The sequence below is a fragment of the Colias eurytheme genome, chromosome 24, assembly GCF_061535395.1.
Source record: "Colias eurytheme isolate Ceu_HAF_F1 chromosome 24, ilColEury1 Martin Lab GWU primary, whole genome shotgun sequence".
Lineage (NCBI taxonomy): Eukaryota > Metazoa > Arthropoda > Insecta > Lepidoptera > Pieridae > Colias > Colias eurytheme.
Window position 1 is genome coordinate 7,390,046 of NC_143003.1, and position 17,243 is coordinate 7,407,288.

General features: G+C 33.7%; 1 protein-coding gene across 1 annotated transcript; it reads left to right on the forward strand.

The window, feature by feature from the left end:
• Positions 1-2,854: 2,854 nt before the first annotated feature.
• On the forward strand, positions 2,855-16,394 carry LOC149898046 (uncharacterized). The gene is made up of 20 exons (XM_090115807.1): positions 2,855-3,074; positions 3,236-3,392; positions 3,779-3,901; positions 4,154-4,318; positions 5,095-6,277; positions 6,494-6,631; positions 9,200-9,349; positions 9,778-9,972; positions 10,124-10,238; positions 10,356-10,491; positions 10,672-11,273; positions 11,923-12,057; positions 12,486-12,593; positions 13,387-13,519; positions 13,889-13,985; positions 14,296-14,492; positions 14,835-14,904; positions 15,287-15,371; positions 15,760-15,883; positions 16,311-16,394. The coding sequence occupies exons 1-20, from the start codon at positions 3,015-3,017 to the stop codon at positions 16,382-16,384; spliced, it is 4,047 nt and encodes a 1,348-aa protein (XP_089971933.1). The 5' UTR covers positions 2,855-3,014; the 3' UTR covers positions 16,385-16,394.
• The last annotated feature ends 849 nt before the right edge of the window (positions 16,395-17,243 follow it).

Consider the following 17,243-nt stretch of genomic DNA (forward strand, 5'->3'; position numbering starts at 1 on the left):
TTTATATAACAAAAATGACATCAAAAATATCATGAATGTTAAAAATAGTGTTTTTTCTTAATATGTGTGTGTATGTATTATCTTACAAGTGCAATGTATGATACATAAAGACATTTTAAGTTTGAAAAATCAGATGTTTTGCGCGAAGCGACAGTAGTACCCACCTCAACGCTTCGCTCATGAGGCGTGCAAAAATAAGCTTTCCATACAAAATGCATAACTCTATAAATTTTTTTCGACCTAAGTTTCTTAGTGAAAGTTGTTCAGTTTAACTAATAAAACGGATAAACAAATTTTGTATTTAATAAAAAAAATGTAATGTTTGTGTTAAAAAATTATAAAATAGAAAAATACGCAAATGAAAACAAAAGATATTTATTTCTGACTAGCTTCCGCCCGCGACTCCGTCCGCGCGGATGTCAGTCTTCGCGTCTTCTACAGATTTATTATATTATGTATAATATATAGATTTATATTGATAAACCTAATAAATCTTTTGCTAGCATTCTGATGCTTTATCGGTTGCACTGGATTTATCTCTTTTTTTTCAATCGCTTGAATGAAGTCTCGAATCAATCAATTCTGACAGTAGGCAATTTATGTAAAATCCAATAATGGTCCATCATTTTATTTTGCCTAAACGTTACATACTTTTTTATATATTCTATTTTATATATTCTATTTTTAACGAATGATTCACTCCAGTCCAAACAGCAAATAAGCAGACTTCTGCTTCTGCAACGTTTAGTTGTCCCCACAGACATGCTTAAATATACATGTCTGTTGTTGTCCCTGAATTTGGAAAAAATAGTCATGATTCTTATCTATGACAAAAGTGTTATTTTTTGCATTGTATTTCAAATATTAAATTTTTTTTTAACCGCATCTTCCGCATTCATGTCTTTTGCCGGAATTAGACATTTAACTTCTACTAGTCCCATTTTCCCTTTTTGATATGGGAGTGTATAAAGTAAATTTTTTAGATATTTCTCGTTATACTTTTAAAAAGTTATTATTGTCATTTTGCTCATTAGGTAAAGTAATTTCGATATCAGTTTTAAGTTTTTTGATACCTGCAATAATAACGTCATAATCGCCTGCACATACTTATCGATTACACTCTGTATACAATCCACCATCCATATTCATAATGTTTTCCTGTCCTCCTCTCCTTTACGCTGTTCACCGATACATTTTAAATGAGTAAATATGCTACCACTGAAGGATGTTTCATTGTGATCAGCAAATTTTCACCACCTTTGTCGATTATTTGTTTTTCATTTTTAATCAGCAATTGGGAATCATCAGTTTTGTTTTTGCAGATTGGTGATGTACCCTAACAATACGTCGAAAAGGGAAAGCATCAACGAATTATCGTTTTCGTCCTCTTTTTTTATTCTTCGCGTCTCTGTTACTTCTGTTTGTTTAGTTCTCAACCCCACTGAATTTTGATGATGTGATGATAATCCATTCGTTTTAATATTGGTACTTAGAGTTTTTTGGTAGTTTTGTAGTTAGACTAAACTAGAAATGGTGGACTAAATTTGTCAGCGCGTCTGTAAGATCAGAATATAAAACCAACATCCTGTATTTAAGTTACAAAATTAATAATCAAACAACATGCCGCTACGTTTAAAATGACTAGAAAAAATTAAAACACCTCGGATCAATTTTGGAGTAAACAAATCATTTTCCCCGTATGGGGATTTCCCCGGATGAACTTGGGAAGTTCAAGTTCTCAATACAAGTTTATATTATATTTCGTATTTCTCAAACGAAATATAAACATTTCTGGAACTTCAAAAAAATTATATTATAAGAAAATTTATGAGCTTACTTTAGTTTTAAAGAAATATACATCCCTTTACTGACACCCCGTAAAATAAAGAAATTGTTGCCAATCACCTTTGCAATCTATTTGGTTTCATTAACTTTATGTTCGAAGATAATTTTTTTTCTAGTAGTTACACGCGTATTTTTTTCGTTTATTTTCCATATCGAAATCAAATGTTTAAAAATACGAATATTTGCACAAAACTAAGATAAAAATAATCAATTAACAAAAATATTAAATTTAATGAAGTAGAGCAACTTTCACTTCGGTATGAAGGAAAATCGAGCGTAGAGCACACGTCAGAACGCTCCGGCCCAAGGAGCGCGACTAAAGAAATTCGCTAGGATTTTTCCTTATTATTTTAAATATTTTTTTAATATTTAAAGAATTATCAAAATTCAAAAAAAATTTTTTTTAACGGATTAATACTCATTGGTCTTCAACCAACTCGAATAAATTAATGGAAAAAATAACTTTTAGCAGTATTTATCAATCGATTTTGTAAGGCAAAAAATGGGAAATTTAATGAATTTATAACGCTCTAATTAAGAAAATCATAAGTTTTTCGGCAATTGTATTCAGCAGTTTTTAATAACGACTATATAAGGATAATAATGCGCTGATCAGATTTTGTAAATTGTAATCGGTTGCAACGTAGTGAGTGCACAAACTTAGCTCGAAATGATTTTGGGGGAAAGAGACTTATCTTGAAGGCCTGATTAAGGTAACATAAAGTAACTTTATAAATGTGAAAAAATTCACGCGCATTGCGTATATAACACTAATTGATAAACAAGAAAAAAAAATTCAGTTTATCATTTCATTAGCCGGGAAAAAATTGTCAAATAACTTGTTGAAAACGCAATTTTGCTAGACTGCAGCCTTAAGTACATTTAATAAAAATTGGAGTTTCAAAAATCTGTTAGCGTTAGCGTCAAGTCGCGTCAAGTAGAATACACCTTTCAAACAGCATCACTGCCAAATGCCAATGTCATTCAGGATTAAAATTAATGTGTCAAATTTCCTCGCTTGTTACTCGGCGTAAATACATAATGTTTGCATTAAGTTTTGTTTAAAATTACTATACCTATGATAATAAATTAAAAGTTCAATTTAGATTACGTATAATATTATCATGAATTAGGAATATTCAAAACTTCGTTGAAGTTTTAAACAAATTATGGATTCCGGCGGGAGTAAAGACCCTGGGAAACCAGGTTTTAAGAAACTATCTCAATCGGTAAGACGTTTTTATTATCATTTTAGGGTTAATAAAATAGTTTTTTAACATAATTTTAATATAAGATAGAATTCCGAAACGTTATTTTTAACCCCACAAATAAAAACCACCTTGAAACTACATGAATTAATAACATCAATGATATAAAAATTGCTTTTCAGCCAATAAACATGGATAACACAACAGCAAATAAACAAATAACTGTAACATCGTCGGCCAAAGGTGTTGAAAATGCTAAGAAGCGACTCCGGGCTTTTTCTATACAAAAGAAGACTCCACTTTCACCTGTTATAGCTCCGAAGCCCAGTGGATCTGGAAGTAAGTGTAGTTTTAAAGTGAAACTTTTATTACATCGTCTCAAACTTTTTAGTCTGTGTAGCGCATGTCGCGTACGTATCGCGGCTGCCGAGTAGGTATCTACTCGGCAGCCGACCGTCACGCGACATGCGCTACACAAAGCAGTGTTCGGAACCGTTCGAACAGTTTCACTTTTACTGTGGTTTCATTTTTTATTTATGCAATTTTATTTTTCTAATACATTTTCTGATCTCATGGAATTTGTTGCAACAATAGTTTGACAAATTTAGTTTTGCAGTCAAATGTACTAAAATCTATGTTGACCTTTTAAGTTGTGCCATCAAGTAAGGCAATAAAATAATATTTAATATGATTCATTCCATAATTACACAATAATAACATTACAGATACAATGGTTTTAATTGGAAAATTGAGTAGTGTGAAGGTTACTCCCAAACCTGAAGATCAGGACACCAAGCAAAAGCCGCCCAAACCACCAAAACCAGGAACTGTACGGAAAGCATTACAAGGTAACTAAAATTAATTATTAGATAAAATCAATATAGAAAATATTGATTGAGAGGCAAGAACCAAGTGTTGTTTGCATTACTGTGGCAATGAGTTATGCCACTTTTTTAATGTTTATAATCAGACTAGACTCTTAATTAAGTAGCTAGACTATATTACTATTGATTACAACTTAGCTGATACTAAAAGTTAATAAACTATTAAAATTGTGTTAGACTCATAAGTTGTAATTTCACCAATCTTTTTTGTTACAGATTCATATACTGAGTTGCAAAGGCGAACCCTCGCTGATATAGAAGATATGAAGAGGAAGATGGAGCTGGTTGAGCTTGGTATACCACTGGGTCTGATCTGTCCTACGTCCACTAGTGAAAAAGCCATGCCGACCAAGGCTATGCCACCTATTAAGAGTTTTATTGGTAAGTTTTATGTTTTTTTGTTTAAAATTATAAAGCTTTGGCTTAATTTGAAAAGTTACAAATAAGAGGAAAGCAGTTCAAATAATTATGCAATTAATATAAATTTTACATAAAAAATAGTTACTGGATGTTTAAATAGTTTTTTGTTAGTATGATGATTTGATGTTTCACTAATTCATACATAAATATATGGCATAGTTAGTAAGGTTATAATTTGTGATAATAATATGTTATTTTTTCTTATTATTAATTTATTTTGCATGATTGAAATAAATGATGTGTGTGATGATTTCTTAATTTCCTAATATCTTTATCTTTGTCATTTGCCATTGAATAACTGTCCTCTTCTAAATGCATGTGCTTTTTATTTAACTGTATAAATATATAAATAGGTCGGTTTCGATTGTACGCTGGTGTAAAATCGTGTCCTGTCCGCAAAACGAAGAAAAATGGACATAATAGTGAGTCAAGGATAAATCATTGAAGTAGGAGATGTATTTTTTTATAGAGGTGTATTTCTAAAGGGTTATGGTATTTTCATATAGTATTTATTGTATCTTAGTATTTGAAGTAGGCATGTAGATTTGAACTCGTCAAATGTGAGCAATTTTCCCAATCTTTTTATTATGTTTGGTTGTATATGTTTTAACTGGTAAGTGCCCTGTATGATCATGAGTAGGAAGTAATTTAGTTTGTAATTTATATTAAGTAATTAAGTATGCAGTTTTAATAACATTTTTAAATTGTAAACTCACAATCCAACATATCCATTGCAGACCCAGCTAAAGTCGACGAACTTATTCGTGAAGCTAAAAAAGCAAAAATGGAGGGTAGACCTTTCAAATTTGATTATCAAAAACTATTACCGGGCTACGATAATCCCTTCCTAAATAAGAAAAAAGAAGAAGAGAAAGAGAAGGAAAAGAAAGCATCCGATAGAAAGAATGCAGATAAAAGAAAATCTGACAAGTACAGCTCTAAGCGATATTCTGAATATAGGAAAGAAGATAAATTCAAAGATCGTGAAAAAAGTAGAATGAAAGACAAAGAAAAAAGAGAAAAAGTCTCAGAACACAAACCTACCTCGTCCACGTCTAAAGAGCCAGAAAAGACTGCGGAAAAAGAAACTGATGTCATTTTAAGCGATTATTTAGTCTGCGACAGTTGGTCGCTCGATAACGACGATAAGACAAGTACCTCAAGCCCTAAATTTGATGATAAATCGGATTCGCAAAGCTCTTCTTTACCAGAAACTAAGAATTATAGAGAACCGTCCGATATTGTTAAAGCTAATCGCGCTAAGAAAAATGAATTAATCAAAAATTCTATAATCGATAAGCAATCTATAAAGCTTCAACCAGTTATGGATTCTTTCAAATATGAAATAGATGATAATGAGGAGGAGGTATTGGACATATTCGATGCTGATTCCAACATTGAAAAATTCGCAAAAGTAAAAACAAAGAAGTTGTCACTGTACGATTCTCCAATTAAAAAGTGTTTGGATTTAGATGATAGTTCCAGGGATTTGTCTCTCGACGGCATTAACGATGATACGTTTTTGGAATCGGTGATTAATGAGATAAAAGTTGGTGAACTCAGTGATGACAGTCAAGATAAAGGGTTGGTGGAGTATGATATATCACCAGTTAAAGATGACGATACTCCGAAAACATCGAAGTCTGTGACGCCAGAACTAGTTAGCAAGAAAGATAGGAAACAGAGCGACTATTCCGATGGATATAGGTCAAGCGAAAGTGGATATAAGACCAGTGATACAACAGAAAGTGGGTATAAATCTGAAACAGAATTTAGGTTATCCATAGAGAAGGAATTAGATGATGCTCTCAATGCCAGCAAAATGTCGAAGGCGACGGTGGATTCGTTAGACACTTGGAGTTTTGTGCTGAAGATATGTCAGCCGTTGTTATTTAGACATGATAGGAATAAGTGTTACAAGTAAGTATTATAATATCATTAATCATTGTTCAGATTGATTGTTAAGTTACTTAATTTTGAATTTTGATAATGCACTCTATAGTCTGTAAATAAATTTCGTGTTAAATAGTCGAAGACATGGAGAAAAAAAGCTCTTTTACTGTTTTTTTTTCTAGTTATCATATTATATATTTAGTTCATTATATGATAAGCATTATTTATTTATTTGTTTTATAGAGAAACGCGTACAGACCCCAAACTGTGGTGGACTACTAACCCTCGGGGGTGTTCCTGCGTGAAGGACCGGAGTGTGGTCTACGAAGAGCTCGAGATGTGCAAGATGAGCCTCGTCGACCGGGTCTATGGGTGTGATCAGTGAGTACAAGTTTATATATTACTAGCAATGCCCTGCGGTTTCACCCGCATAGATAGCGATATCGTGACAGTGAAAAGTCTACTATAGGTCGGACTATAGGTTTAATTTTTAATCACATGAAAATTTTAGTTTACCTAGATTTCTTATTTTTTGATGAATTCCTTTCAGATTATTAGATACACAGCGTCATTTATTCAATAATTAATACAGATTTTAATTTATATTCATAACACCATTTATGTAGAATGTTATATTAGTAAATTTAATAATACTCTACAGGTTTTGAAAAATTATTGACATCAAATAGTTTGGTTTTTTTAATCGGTCCAGTTGATTTGAACTTGATCAGTAATTGTTAAAAAAACAGAGATTCAATATTTTTGATAAAAATTCTTGTACCTATAACATTTGAAAAAGTTTTATTTGTAGAACTTCAGTGTCTCAGTACTTCCCTATACACAACATTTGTCGTAGTTTTGTTTTGTGGCAGCAAAATTACTTGATGTTCTGGAGTTTCGACTCGGGATAGGCCAACATACCAGGTCCATGAGTAAAACATTCTTTACGCAAGTCAATCCTTCCCTCCTCACCTTCACCCCGTCCCGCACGACGCCTGCTCATTGTATTAAACAACTGTTTTCTGTAGATTGATACTTTTAAAAATTCGTTATATCTTTTGAATGGAATATCCAATTTTTTTAATTTAAAAAGTATTTTGCTGGTATTGAAACAGTCTATAGTAAAACATCATTTAATGGGATAAGGATTAATATATGTGTATGGATAACATGGTTTGATTACTGTCGGCACTTCTATTTACTTTGAAAACGTAAAAAAGTTGTTGTAGTAACATAACTACTGAAGATGGACAATGGACATATGGTATCGCAGACTTTCTTGTTGATTGATTGATCCATTCTATAATACCGCAGAACATTTTTTTGTTTATTTTCAATAGATTCCGCAGCGCACGCGATGTCAGAAGATTTATTAAGAAATTTTTTCCACCTTGTTACATTATTGCATTTTTGGCAAGGATCTCTATTTTTTTTGAAAATGCAATATAGCCTATGTTGCTCAGTGAAGATGTAGCTTTCTAATGGTGAAAGAATTTTTGAAATCGGTCCAGTAGTTTATGCGTGAAAACCATACATACATACATACTTACATAATTACAAACCTTTCCTCTTTATAATATTAGTATAGATGTATGTTTTAAGAAAAAAATATTTATTTGCGAAAGCTATACCTACTTACCAAACAAAATTTTAAATGTAAGTAAATTTAAGAATTAGTAATGACTGAGAATTCGTCGAAATACATACTTTTTTGGTGTATTATTCAAATCATTTAAAGATAAACTAACTATAAACATAAATATTATTTTTAATTTTAGTTAAATGCGTTATATAATCGTCGTTGTTTGTGTTTTTTGTTATTATTTTGTTACTGGTGCAAATAAAGTACATATTCATTCATTGATTCATAATGCTAATTTCATAATTGAAATTTTAGTTATATCAGTTTTATATATGTATATCCAAATATATTTTTTGTTTGTTTTACAGCACTGCATAATTTAAAAACATGAATGTTTCTGAACGATTTAAAAAAAAATAAGACTTGTGAAAAAGTAAATACGTCAACGTCAATTTTTCGCGCGCATCAGTCGAATCGTTTTTCATGTATTGTTTACATGTATTTTACTTTTCATCTTTTCATGAATAAAAACAAATTACTTGTAGAAATATTACTGTATGGACTTAATTAAATAAAAGGTTGGCTTATTATTTATAATATTAATTTAATCGTTTTTTTTTACTACATATTATATTAGGGGACTTCGAAAATATATGTTGAATGTTGTTTTTGTCAATGTATCATGTCAATTTTGACGTAATCCTTATAATAGACGTTTGATATCATAAATGAAAACAGGTAACATTATACTAAAAAACAGTTACATCAGTGGCGTGCCTAGGGTGTAAGGACTGGGCAAGCCCAAATTTCTAAGTGTTTGCTGGGTACCTACCCTTTTCTTGAATTAGATAGTTATAAAACTTAAAAAAACGTGAACATACCGAATCAAATCTTTTAAATTTTCACGCGCGCCCGCAAACAGTTGATTCAAACGTTTATCATTAAAATCGATAAATTATATTAAACTGTATGGGCATTATATTATATTATTAATAAAATTGTACAGATAGAAAGGCGTTCTTGGCCTTGTGTATTTTTTGTAATACGTACCTATGAATTCGATTTAACGATGAGAAACCACGTTCCGTGGAAGAATTACCTACCTACTAGCAGGAATCGTAACTACCAAATGTGCAAGTTTCAACAGCTGGGGAAAGGCTTCTAAGCAATTCTCATTCATGAAATTGATTAATTCGTAAACATTACAATTAAAATTTCGTTTTCGTGACTTACTATTTTGGGTAATGCACAAATCGGGAGTTGGTTTTGATGAAGAAATTAATACAAACAAACAAACTCTTCAGCTTTATAATATTTAGTATAGATTTTAATCAGTTTCTCAAGCAATTGCCAACAAAATGGTCCAGGATATCGGACGAGCCGTTCCCCAAGTGCCGCAACTGGTACCCGGCGAGCGGCGCCTGCCTCGTGGAGGGGCGCAGGCTCCAGCCCTCCAGCGAGTGGGAGGGGGAGGACAGCCAGCAGCCCGAGCTGTCGCTCGACAGGGAGTACCAGAGGTGAGTGACGTCATCATCATCGATACCGGTAATAACACAACCACTATCATTATCATCATCCTTATCATCTTCATCATCACCAGTATCATCGTACGTATTTCCATCAACATTGACATAATTACCCTCATTATTATCACTAACAGAACACGTACTGGTTAGTAAATGTAACGTGACATCGAACTTTTTGATTCTTGGTTTTGCCAATTTTAATCATGTTTTTCTTCATTGATAGCTGCAGTGGAGCAGATGAATGGTAAATAATTAAATTTCATGTCGTCTTGTGTGGAATTCTTTACTATTTACTGAAGTTAGAGACCTTATTTAATGTTCATTACTGCTCCCTGGGTACCAGAAATACCAAGAGATATTTATTTTAGTTGTTTATGTACAATATTATGAGAAAAATAAACATCGTTTGTGCGATTTAGGTTTATGGAAGCTGTGTGGCCAGAGATGGATTCAAAGAAAGAAGTCTCCAGAAGTACAACTCCCGTGCAAGAGAATAGAAAGAAGAGAAAAGAAGGGTCGGAGGAGAAGAAAGAACAAGAGAAGAAAGCGAAGAAGATAAAGTTGAGCAGCGAGGGCTGGAGTCAGGAATCGGAGGTGGAGGAGGATGATAAAAGGTTAGTTGAGTTTCAGCTTAAATTTTGCTTCAAACTTACTTGCTTTCCTCATTGCAACTACATTTTTATTATAAATTAAAATGCTCTTTTTTGCCAGGAAACATATAATGGAAAAATAGTAATGTAAATGTGATGGTATTAATTGTTTCAGTAAGAAAATGAAGAAAGACAAGCCTAGAAAGAGAAAACACTCGACGTCTGTATCGTCGTCTCCTTCTGATAGCGAAGAGGACTCGAAGAAGAAAAAGAAATCGCTGAAAAAGAAGGTACGATTTATTTTAACTAATAGATTTTAAGGTTCAGGAACAATGAACAAAGAAACTTTTGTTGCTATAAACGAGTTTTGATATTTTATGTGTATGACATATGATATTTTTTAACAGGCATTGAAAAAGGTGAAATCAAAATCGGCGAAGCGTCGAAAAATGGGCAAGAAATTGTTGAAAAAGTTGAAGGAAAAACAGAAGAAGACTAAGAAGATGAAAGAAAGGGATGTTTCTGATGACGACTCAGAAAGTGGTATGAATTATTTAGTTTTAATTCATAATTAATATTTTGCTTTTGATATATCCATGGATAACTATGTGTAGTTAAAAAAAATAATTTTACAAACATACTTATAAATTATACTTCCACTTAAATTATATAATTTTTATCGCGTTAAGTAATCTTCTAATCATATAAATCTGTAATTTCTAGATAAAAAGGAAAGAAAAGTTAAGAAAAAGAAGCAAGAAAAGGCGAAAAAGAAAGATAAAAGGAAGAAGAAGGCAAAGGTTAAATCGAGCAGCTCCGAATCTTCGTCCAGTGAATCATCTTCCGAAAGCAGTGACAGTGACAGGAGAAAGAAATCCAAAAAGAAGAGTCACGACAAGAGTAAAAAGAAGACGAAAAAATCCGAATCGAAAGAAGAATTGTTCGACGTCAATATATTAAATAACATAAAGACGGAAAAAACAACAGATGATGAGGGACAAAAATTGATGGAGTTCTCGCCGAGAAGACAAAAACCACGCGAAATTATTAACGTTAAGGAATTACAGAATGACTTTGTTGGAAACAATATGATAATTAAGAAAGAAGTAGAAGATAAGAAAGCGCAAGACGAAGTAAAGAGCGTAGAAGAGATTGAAGAAGTTAAGGAAAAAGAGAGTGAGATGAATGTACAGAGTGAGGTAGAAAGAGAGAAGGAAGTTGTGGTAGAAGAAGAGAAAGAGACAAGCAATGAAGCGGAAAGTGAGCTGAATTTAATGGAGGAAGACTCGCAAAATAGCAGCGTAGAAAAGCCAAAAGATATAAAGGTAAGTTGTGTTTTAAGTTATATTTTCACACTAGCCCATGTCTGGCTGAAACTTAAATATACCTATATCTATGGATAGAGATATTATAAATCTGAAGAGCTATAATAACGCGCTAATCTCAGAAACCGCGGATCCGATTAAAAAAAAATATTTCGCTGTTAGATACTTTCATCTATCGAAGAAGGGACTTTATATCATCACGCTTAGACCAATAGAAGAAAAGAAATCGCGGGGCTCAGCTAGGAACTTAATGTTATGTGTGTTTGAAAGTTTTGTAAAATCTGGTGTATTTTTTTATATTTTAACTCAACTATTTTCCACTTTAATGCTGCAAGGAATACGACGAAGGTTCAGAAGGGGAAATGTCCATGGACTATGAAATGGATACTTCACAGGTTATCTAGATGTATTTTAAATTATTATAATTTCAAGACAATGGCTTTTTTACAGCATGTTTATCCAATTGAACATTTTATTTGATTAAAAATATATGTAGCTCTAAATTTTATCGAGCAAAAAAAACTTAAATATACTGTTTAATTTTATCCATATTATCAAGTTAGATTTTGTCTTTCTAAATTTATACCCTTAGCAAATATGTCCTTTTCATAAATAATCATGATCACAATAAAAATACAAACTTTCACAGGAACCGCAAGAAAAAGAAACAGACAAGAGTCCAAACAAATCAATAGAAGCGGATTTGACACCAGAGGAGCCTGTGAAGACGCCTGTTGACGAAACTTCACAATGTTCTTCGCAAGAATCTATATGTAGTGTTAAGGTATTATCTATCGTAGATTTTTTAAATAGTTTCAGAAAAAATAATATTTTATTTATTAATAATGACTATTCTATCCTTTTTATTTTAATAATGACTATTCTATCCTTTTTTGTGTACAAGCAAGTTGTGCATATCAGAAATAACTTATAAATGCAGAAGTGATTAGTTTTTGTGTTATTGCCTCATCGTACATAATATTAAGTGTATTATATTGACAATAATATATTTGATCCGGTTCGAAGGACCATTGCATTCGAATGAACAATGGTCCTTCGAGCCGGATCTTATCAACGACCGATGGATTCATCTTTTGATTTTCCTATATGTCAAAATGTGTTTAATTATAACGCGTTTCTTTTGTTTCATCTATTCTATTTCAGGATATCAAATAGTCTGATAAACAATAGTTGTTTTAATGTATTTTGTAGGAGGTGGGTAGGTATGCGGGTGACAAGGAGGAGAGTCCCCCCGGGGAAAACAACTACGAGATGTACGAACAGCTTGCGCTCGCGCATCAGCACCACGTGGCATTGCGGGTGAGATAATTACACACTTTCCACTCGTCTCATAGATTAGTTGTTTATTTATTTCGTAGATTTAATTCCTGTCTTTAATTGATGATAATGATCTAGGAACACTTTCTATTTTTGAAGGGAAACTTCTAGGCGCGTTGAGAGTTAAATTTCAAGGTCGTGTCATGGCAATACCGTTATGTAATCGACTAAGGCGACGATTTTTAATATTGCCATAGAAGTTTCACTTCTGACACGTGTGATCGGCACACACGCTATTTTTATTATTAATTTTACTTAAAATAATCCAAAGGTTGTCTAGCCTGTTTAACATGGCTAAAGTTGTTTTTTTTTGTTTAATTATTGAAGTGAAACTTCTTTATCGGGGTTGGAAAAAAATGTAGTGTAACATTTTGTCGTTACGCGTGACATTTTTCCGTTACGCACCATCTTTTTCTTATCCCCACCACGCGTGATTCGACGTATTTCTGTAATAATAAAAAATAATAATAATAATAAAACTTTTTATTAGCAGATAGGCAATATTAAAATTAACAATTTAAGTACTTACAATCTACTTAATCTAAAAACCTAAGTGCTAAAAGGATTGCCGCTCAGCATTTTACAATGAAAAGCACAGGCCTTCATTGTAGAGCTGATTTTCAGCGACACCTAATAAAAGTAAAGTTGCATATAGTAAATTTTTTTTTGAACAATAAGGTTATAAAGAAGTTTCACTTCTTACGTGTGTACACTAGTACACGCACACTTTTTTTTTATTTGTGTGTTTAATATGTGTGTGTGTGTCTGTCTGTAGCCGCTATCGCCTGTGGAGGGCGGTGTGTCGCGTATAGAGACGGTGGTGCGAGGTCGGTGCGGGGAGATCAAGTGCGACTGGCGCGCCGGCACTGAACCCGCGCCCGCACCGCCCAGCCGCCCCTCCAGATGGGGTATGTGTCTGTGTGTCTGTCTGTCTGTACATACAGAATCACATAAAAGTCCCGTTTCACTCGCTTTTGAATTAAACCTAATATAGTCTTCGCTACGCTCCTACCTAACCTGTTTTTAAACTATCTGCGTTATTTAAGACGCAAATTATTACTTTACTTTAACGGTGATAACACTGAAAATTTATTTTACAGAAACATTCTCTGTAACTTTTGCTGACGTGGCCATTATAATTTTCAATTTGTATTTTACATGTTTATTCTGTATTGTGTAGTTTTGTTTTGATGTCCATGATATAAAATCTACCTTAGCTTATCCACCTTTGACGAAACTATTTCCATATTTAATTCATTTTGTGTGAATGTGTATAGGTCTGAAGCCGGGCGAAGTGAACATAGTGCTGACGGGCGGCGAGCCAGTGTACCGCATACAGAGCCTCGCCAACCGGACTGATAACACGCCTATTAGGTAAATCACTGGACACTACTTGCATTTTCCTTGTAAAAAATTTAAGTCTATAACGCTCACGTATACGCAAGAACACTCACTTATACGCAGGAACACGCACTTATACGCAGAAATATCACTTATAAGCAAGAAATCACACTTATACGCAGTAACACGTACTTATACGTAGGAACACACACTTATACGCAGATACACTCACTTATACGCAGTAACACGCACTTATACGCAGGAACACGCACTTATATTATACCTTCATTCACACTTAATCCGTTTCCACTCAAAGATTGACTTCACTTACAATAACTTACAGTTACGACGAAGCGTACATGGACACATACGGCGCGTTAGACAGACTGCAGTATGGTGACTGTTTCTCGACGGGAACCGAAACGGCGACCTTCAGCGAAGTGACCCCGCAGGAGACCGAGCCGGAGGAGCGGGAGGAGAGGAAGGAGGGACAGAGGAGTACATTGGATGACAGGATAAACCAGGCTTTGAGGGATACAGGTCTATATTGTACTTATTTTGAGGTTTTCTATTTTCTTTATTTGGGATATTAAACAGTAAGAAATATTACATAAAACTTAATCTAGATACAGGTGTACCTGCTCAACCAACAACATTATCCATAATCCACAGATTAGATAATATAGTTTTAAAATTTAATAGGTAAAAAATCAATAAATTTGGATGCTAAATATACCCGTATCCATAGATCGTAGCATTAATAAAGAAAATACGAATACTGAATAAACACTTTTTCTAATATTGGTCTTTCGAGCCGGATAATATAAAACATTGGTTCTCTAAGCCGTATAAATTATTCTTATGGATCTAATTTATTTCCAGTTTTAGGAGACGTGGCGAAAGAATTGGACACTGCTGAAGCGGATAAGGAGGAGGAAAAAGGGATCTTGAAGTAAGTTTATACGAAAAATACTAATTCTGTATTATTTTGAGATATTAATGACTTTTTTAGGCATTTTTCAAATTTACTTCTTGTAGCATTTGCCAATTAATGTTTTTTACTTTATAATATACTAGCTTTCCGCTTACGGCTTCGCTCGCGCAGTCAAAGAAAAACCCGTATAGTTCCCGTTCCCGTGGGATTTCCGGGATAAAACCTATCCTCTGTCCCGGGGTAAAAAGTAGCCTTTGTCTTTTCTCGGGTATCAAAATATCTCCATACCAAATGTCATGAAAATTGGTTCAGTAGTTTAGGCGTGATTGAGTAACAGACAGACAGGCAGAGTTACTTTCGCATTTATAATTTTAAGTATGGATTATGTATAACTTTACAGTAGGAGTGTGGGCGTGGCCAAGCGGGTGCGTTTTGCGGACGGATACGCGCCCGGACAGGACTCGGATACTGAGCCACCACCAAAGGTACTTTATTTTATGTGTATTTTGCTATTTAAAGTTGTAATTACGTATTTATTGAAATAAATTTGATCAGGGTCATTTCATAGATATTTACACTCTCCTTTTACCTTTGACAACTGAACCATTTATATAAATTTATAAAGAATAGAAAAAATGCACGGGTCCCGCCTCGTGATCGAATTTTTTCTATTCTTTATCAATTTATATTTATAAAGCATTTGAATGCCATAAAACCAAAAATATAAATTCAACTGAACCATTTGACAAAAATGTAGACACGTCAATTAAAATTTTTAGTTTTATTTTGTAATATCAGTCAGAGCCACTGTTGCCACTATCTCGAAACAATTTCACATTTGCTGTACCAATTTTGATGTGACTCTTCCCCCAGCGTCGCCGCCCCCGTCGGTTCGGCTGCGCGTGGCCGTGTCCCGCGTCGCACCCCGACCACGTGTCGCTGTGGGACGCGCTGCCCCCGCCCCCGCCGCCCCCCGGCTCGCCCCCCAGACCAACCGGTGAGGGGATACACATATACATACACATACATATATACAGATAAACAGGAACACGCATACACACACACAAACAAACAAACAGGGACAGCAGCAGCATAAAACGCACTTATACGCATAAACTCTCAATTACACGCTAGAACACGCACTTATACCCATAAACTTACAATTACACGCTAGAAAACGCACTTATACGCATTGTGAGTTTATGTATTACATGCATAAAAACGCAGAAACACGCACCAATACACAAGAGCGCGCCCTTACATGCAGGAACACACAGTAACACGCAAAAATAACCACTTGCATACAAAACGCGCAAAAACACGCACTTCTCAAAGTGCAACCACATGCACGTACTAAAGAAGCTCAAATACTTTTATTAATAAATCAATAATCATTAATAAATGAATATAATGTCTGTTTCCAGAGCCCGCGCTATCCCTCCCGCTGGCCGGGTTCATGCCGCCCGAGCCGCCGCCGGGACTCATCGCACTGCACTGACAAACAGACACGCACGTGATTTGTTCAATTAAACATAAGAAAAATATGTCCCAAAAACTGTTTCTTTCCTTTGAAATACTTGTGAATAAAGTGTTCTAAAATGTATAATTAAGATGAAAAAGCCTAAAAATGTATGATTTGTATACTTGCGTTGGTAGTACACGGTTGTAATGAGAGTCTATTGTAAATAAACGTAATTATAAGTATTATGTTGTTTTATTTTTATTCGCCTTATTCTTTTGTACTCACGATAGTAAAAAGTAGATCTTTTTTCAACATTTTTCCCGAAATCCGCATCGAGTTCGATATATATTATATTTTTTAAAGATTTATATTAATAAAGCATTTATTGAATGCTATTTAAAACAAAAATATCAAATTCATAATAGTTGAGAATGTAAGTATTAACGCACTTTAATCTCCATATAACGTAAAAAGTAAACTAAATATGTAAACTGTACAGTGGTCTATAATAAGGCCAAAGACTTCTGTAAAATTGGGCACAGTGCATTAATTTCTATCGTTGACTCAAATCTGAACTAATAAAAATTAATAACTATTATCATAACTTCATGCTCCTAACGAAAATAGTCAAATAAATAAGGTGAACAATGAACATTTGTGTTACTCCCATAATATATCATTGAGTGAGATACAATCAATAAAATACTGTATTACTTCATACAATAACTAAGCGTATTTAAGTTGACATAATAAAAAACCAAGATCCAATGTAGGTTAAAAATTAAATATTTTTATTTGATAAGTGTGGACTTAGATTAAGGATTGGTCTCCGCGCGCGCGCTACGACTAGATACCGCCCCACCTAAAAACAATAGCTCTGTGAGTGCGGCAACTC

Excerpts from the sequence above, each read along its gene's own strand:
- LOC149898046 (XM_090115807.1), top strand. The coding sequence starts at position 3,015 with ATGGATTCCGGCGGGAGTAAAGACCCTGGGAAACCAGGTTTTAAGAAA. Across the intron at positions 3,393-3,778 it reads GAAGCCCAGTGGATCTGGAA|ATACAATGGTTTTAATTGGA; the intron begins GTAAGTGTAGTT and ends ATAACATTACAG. Across the intron at positions 10,492-10,671 it reads TGATGACGACTCAGAAAGTG|ATAAAAAGGAAAGAAAAGTT; the intron begins GTATGAATTATT and ends TGTAATTTCTAG.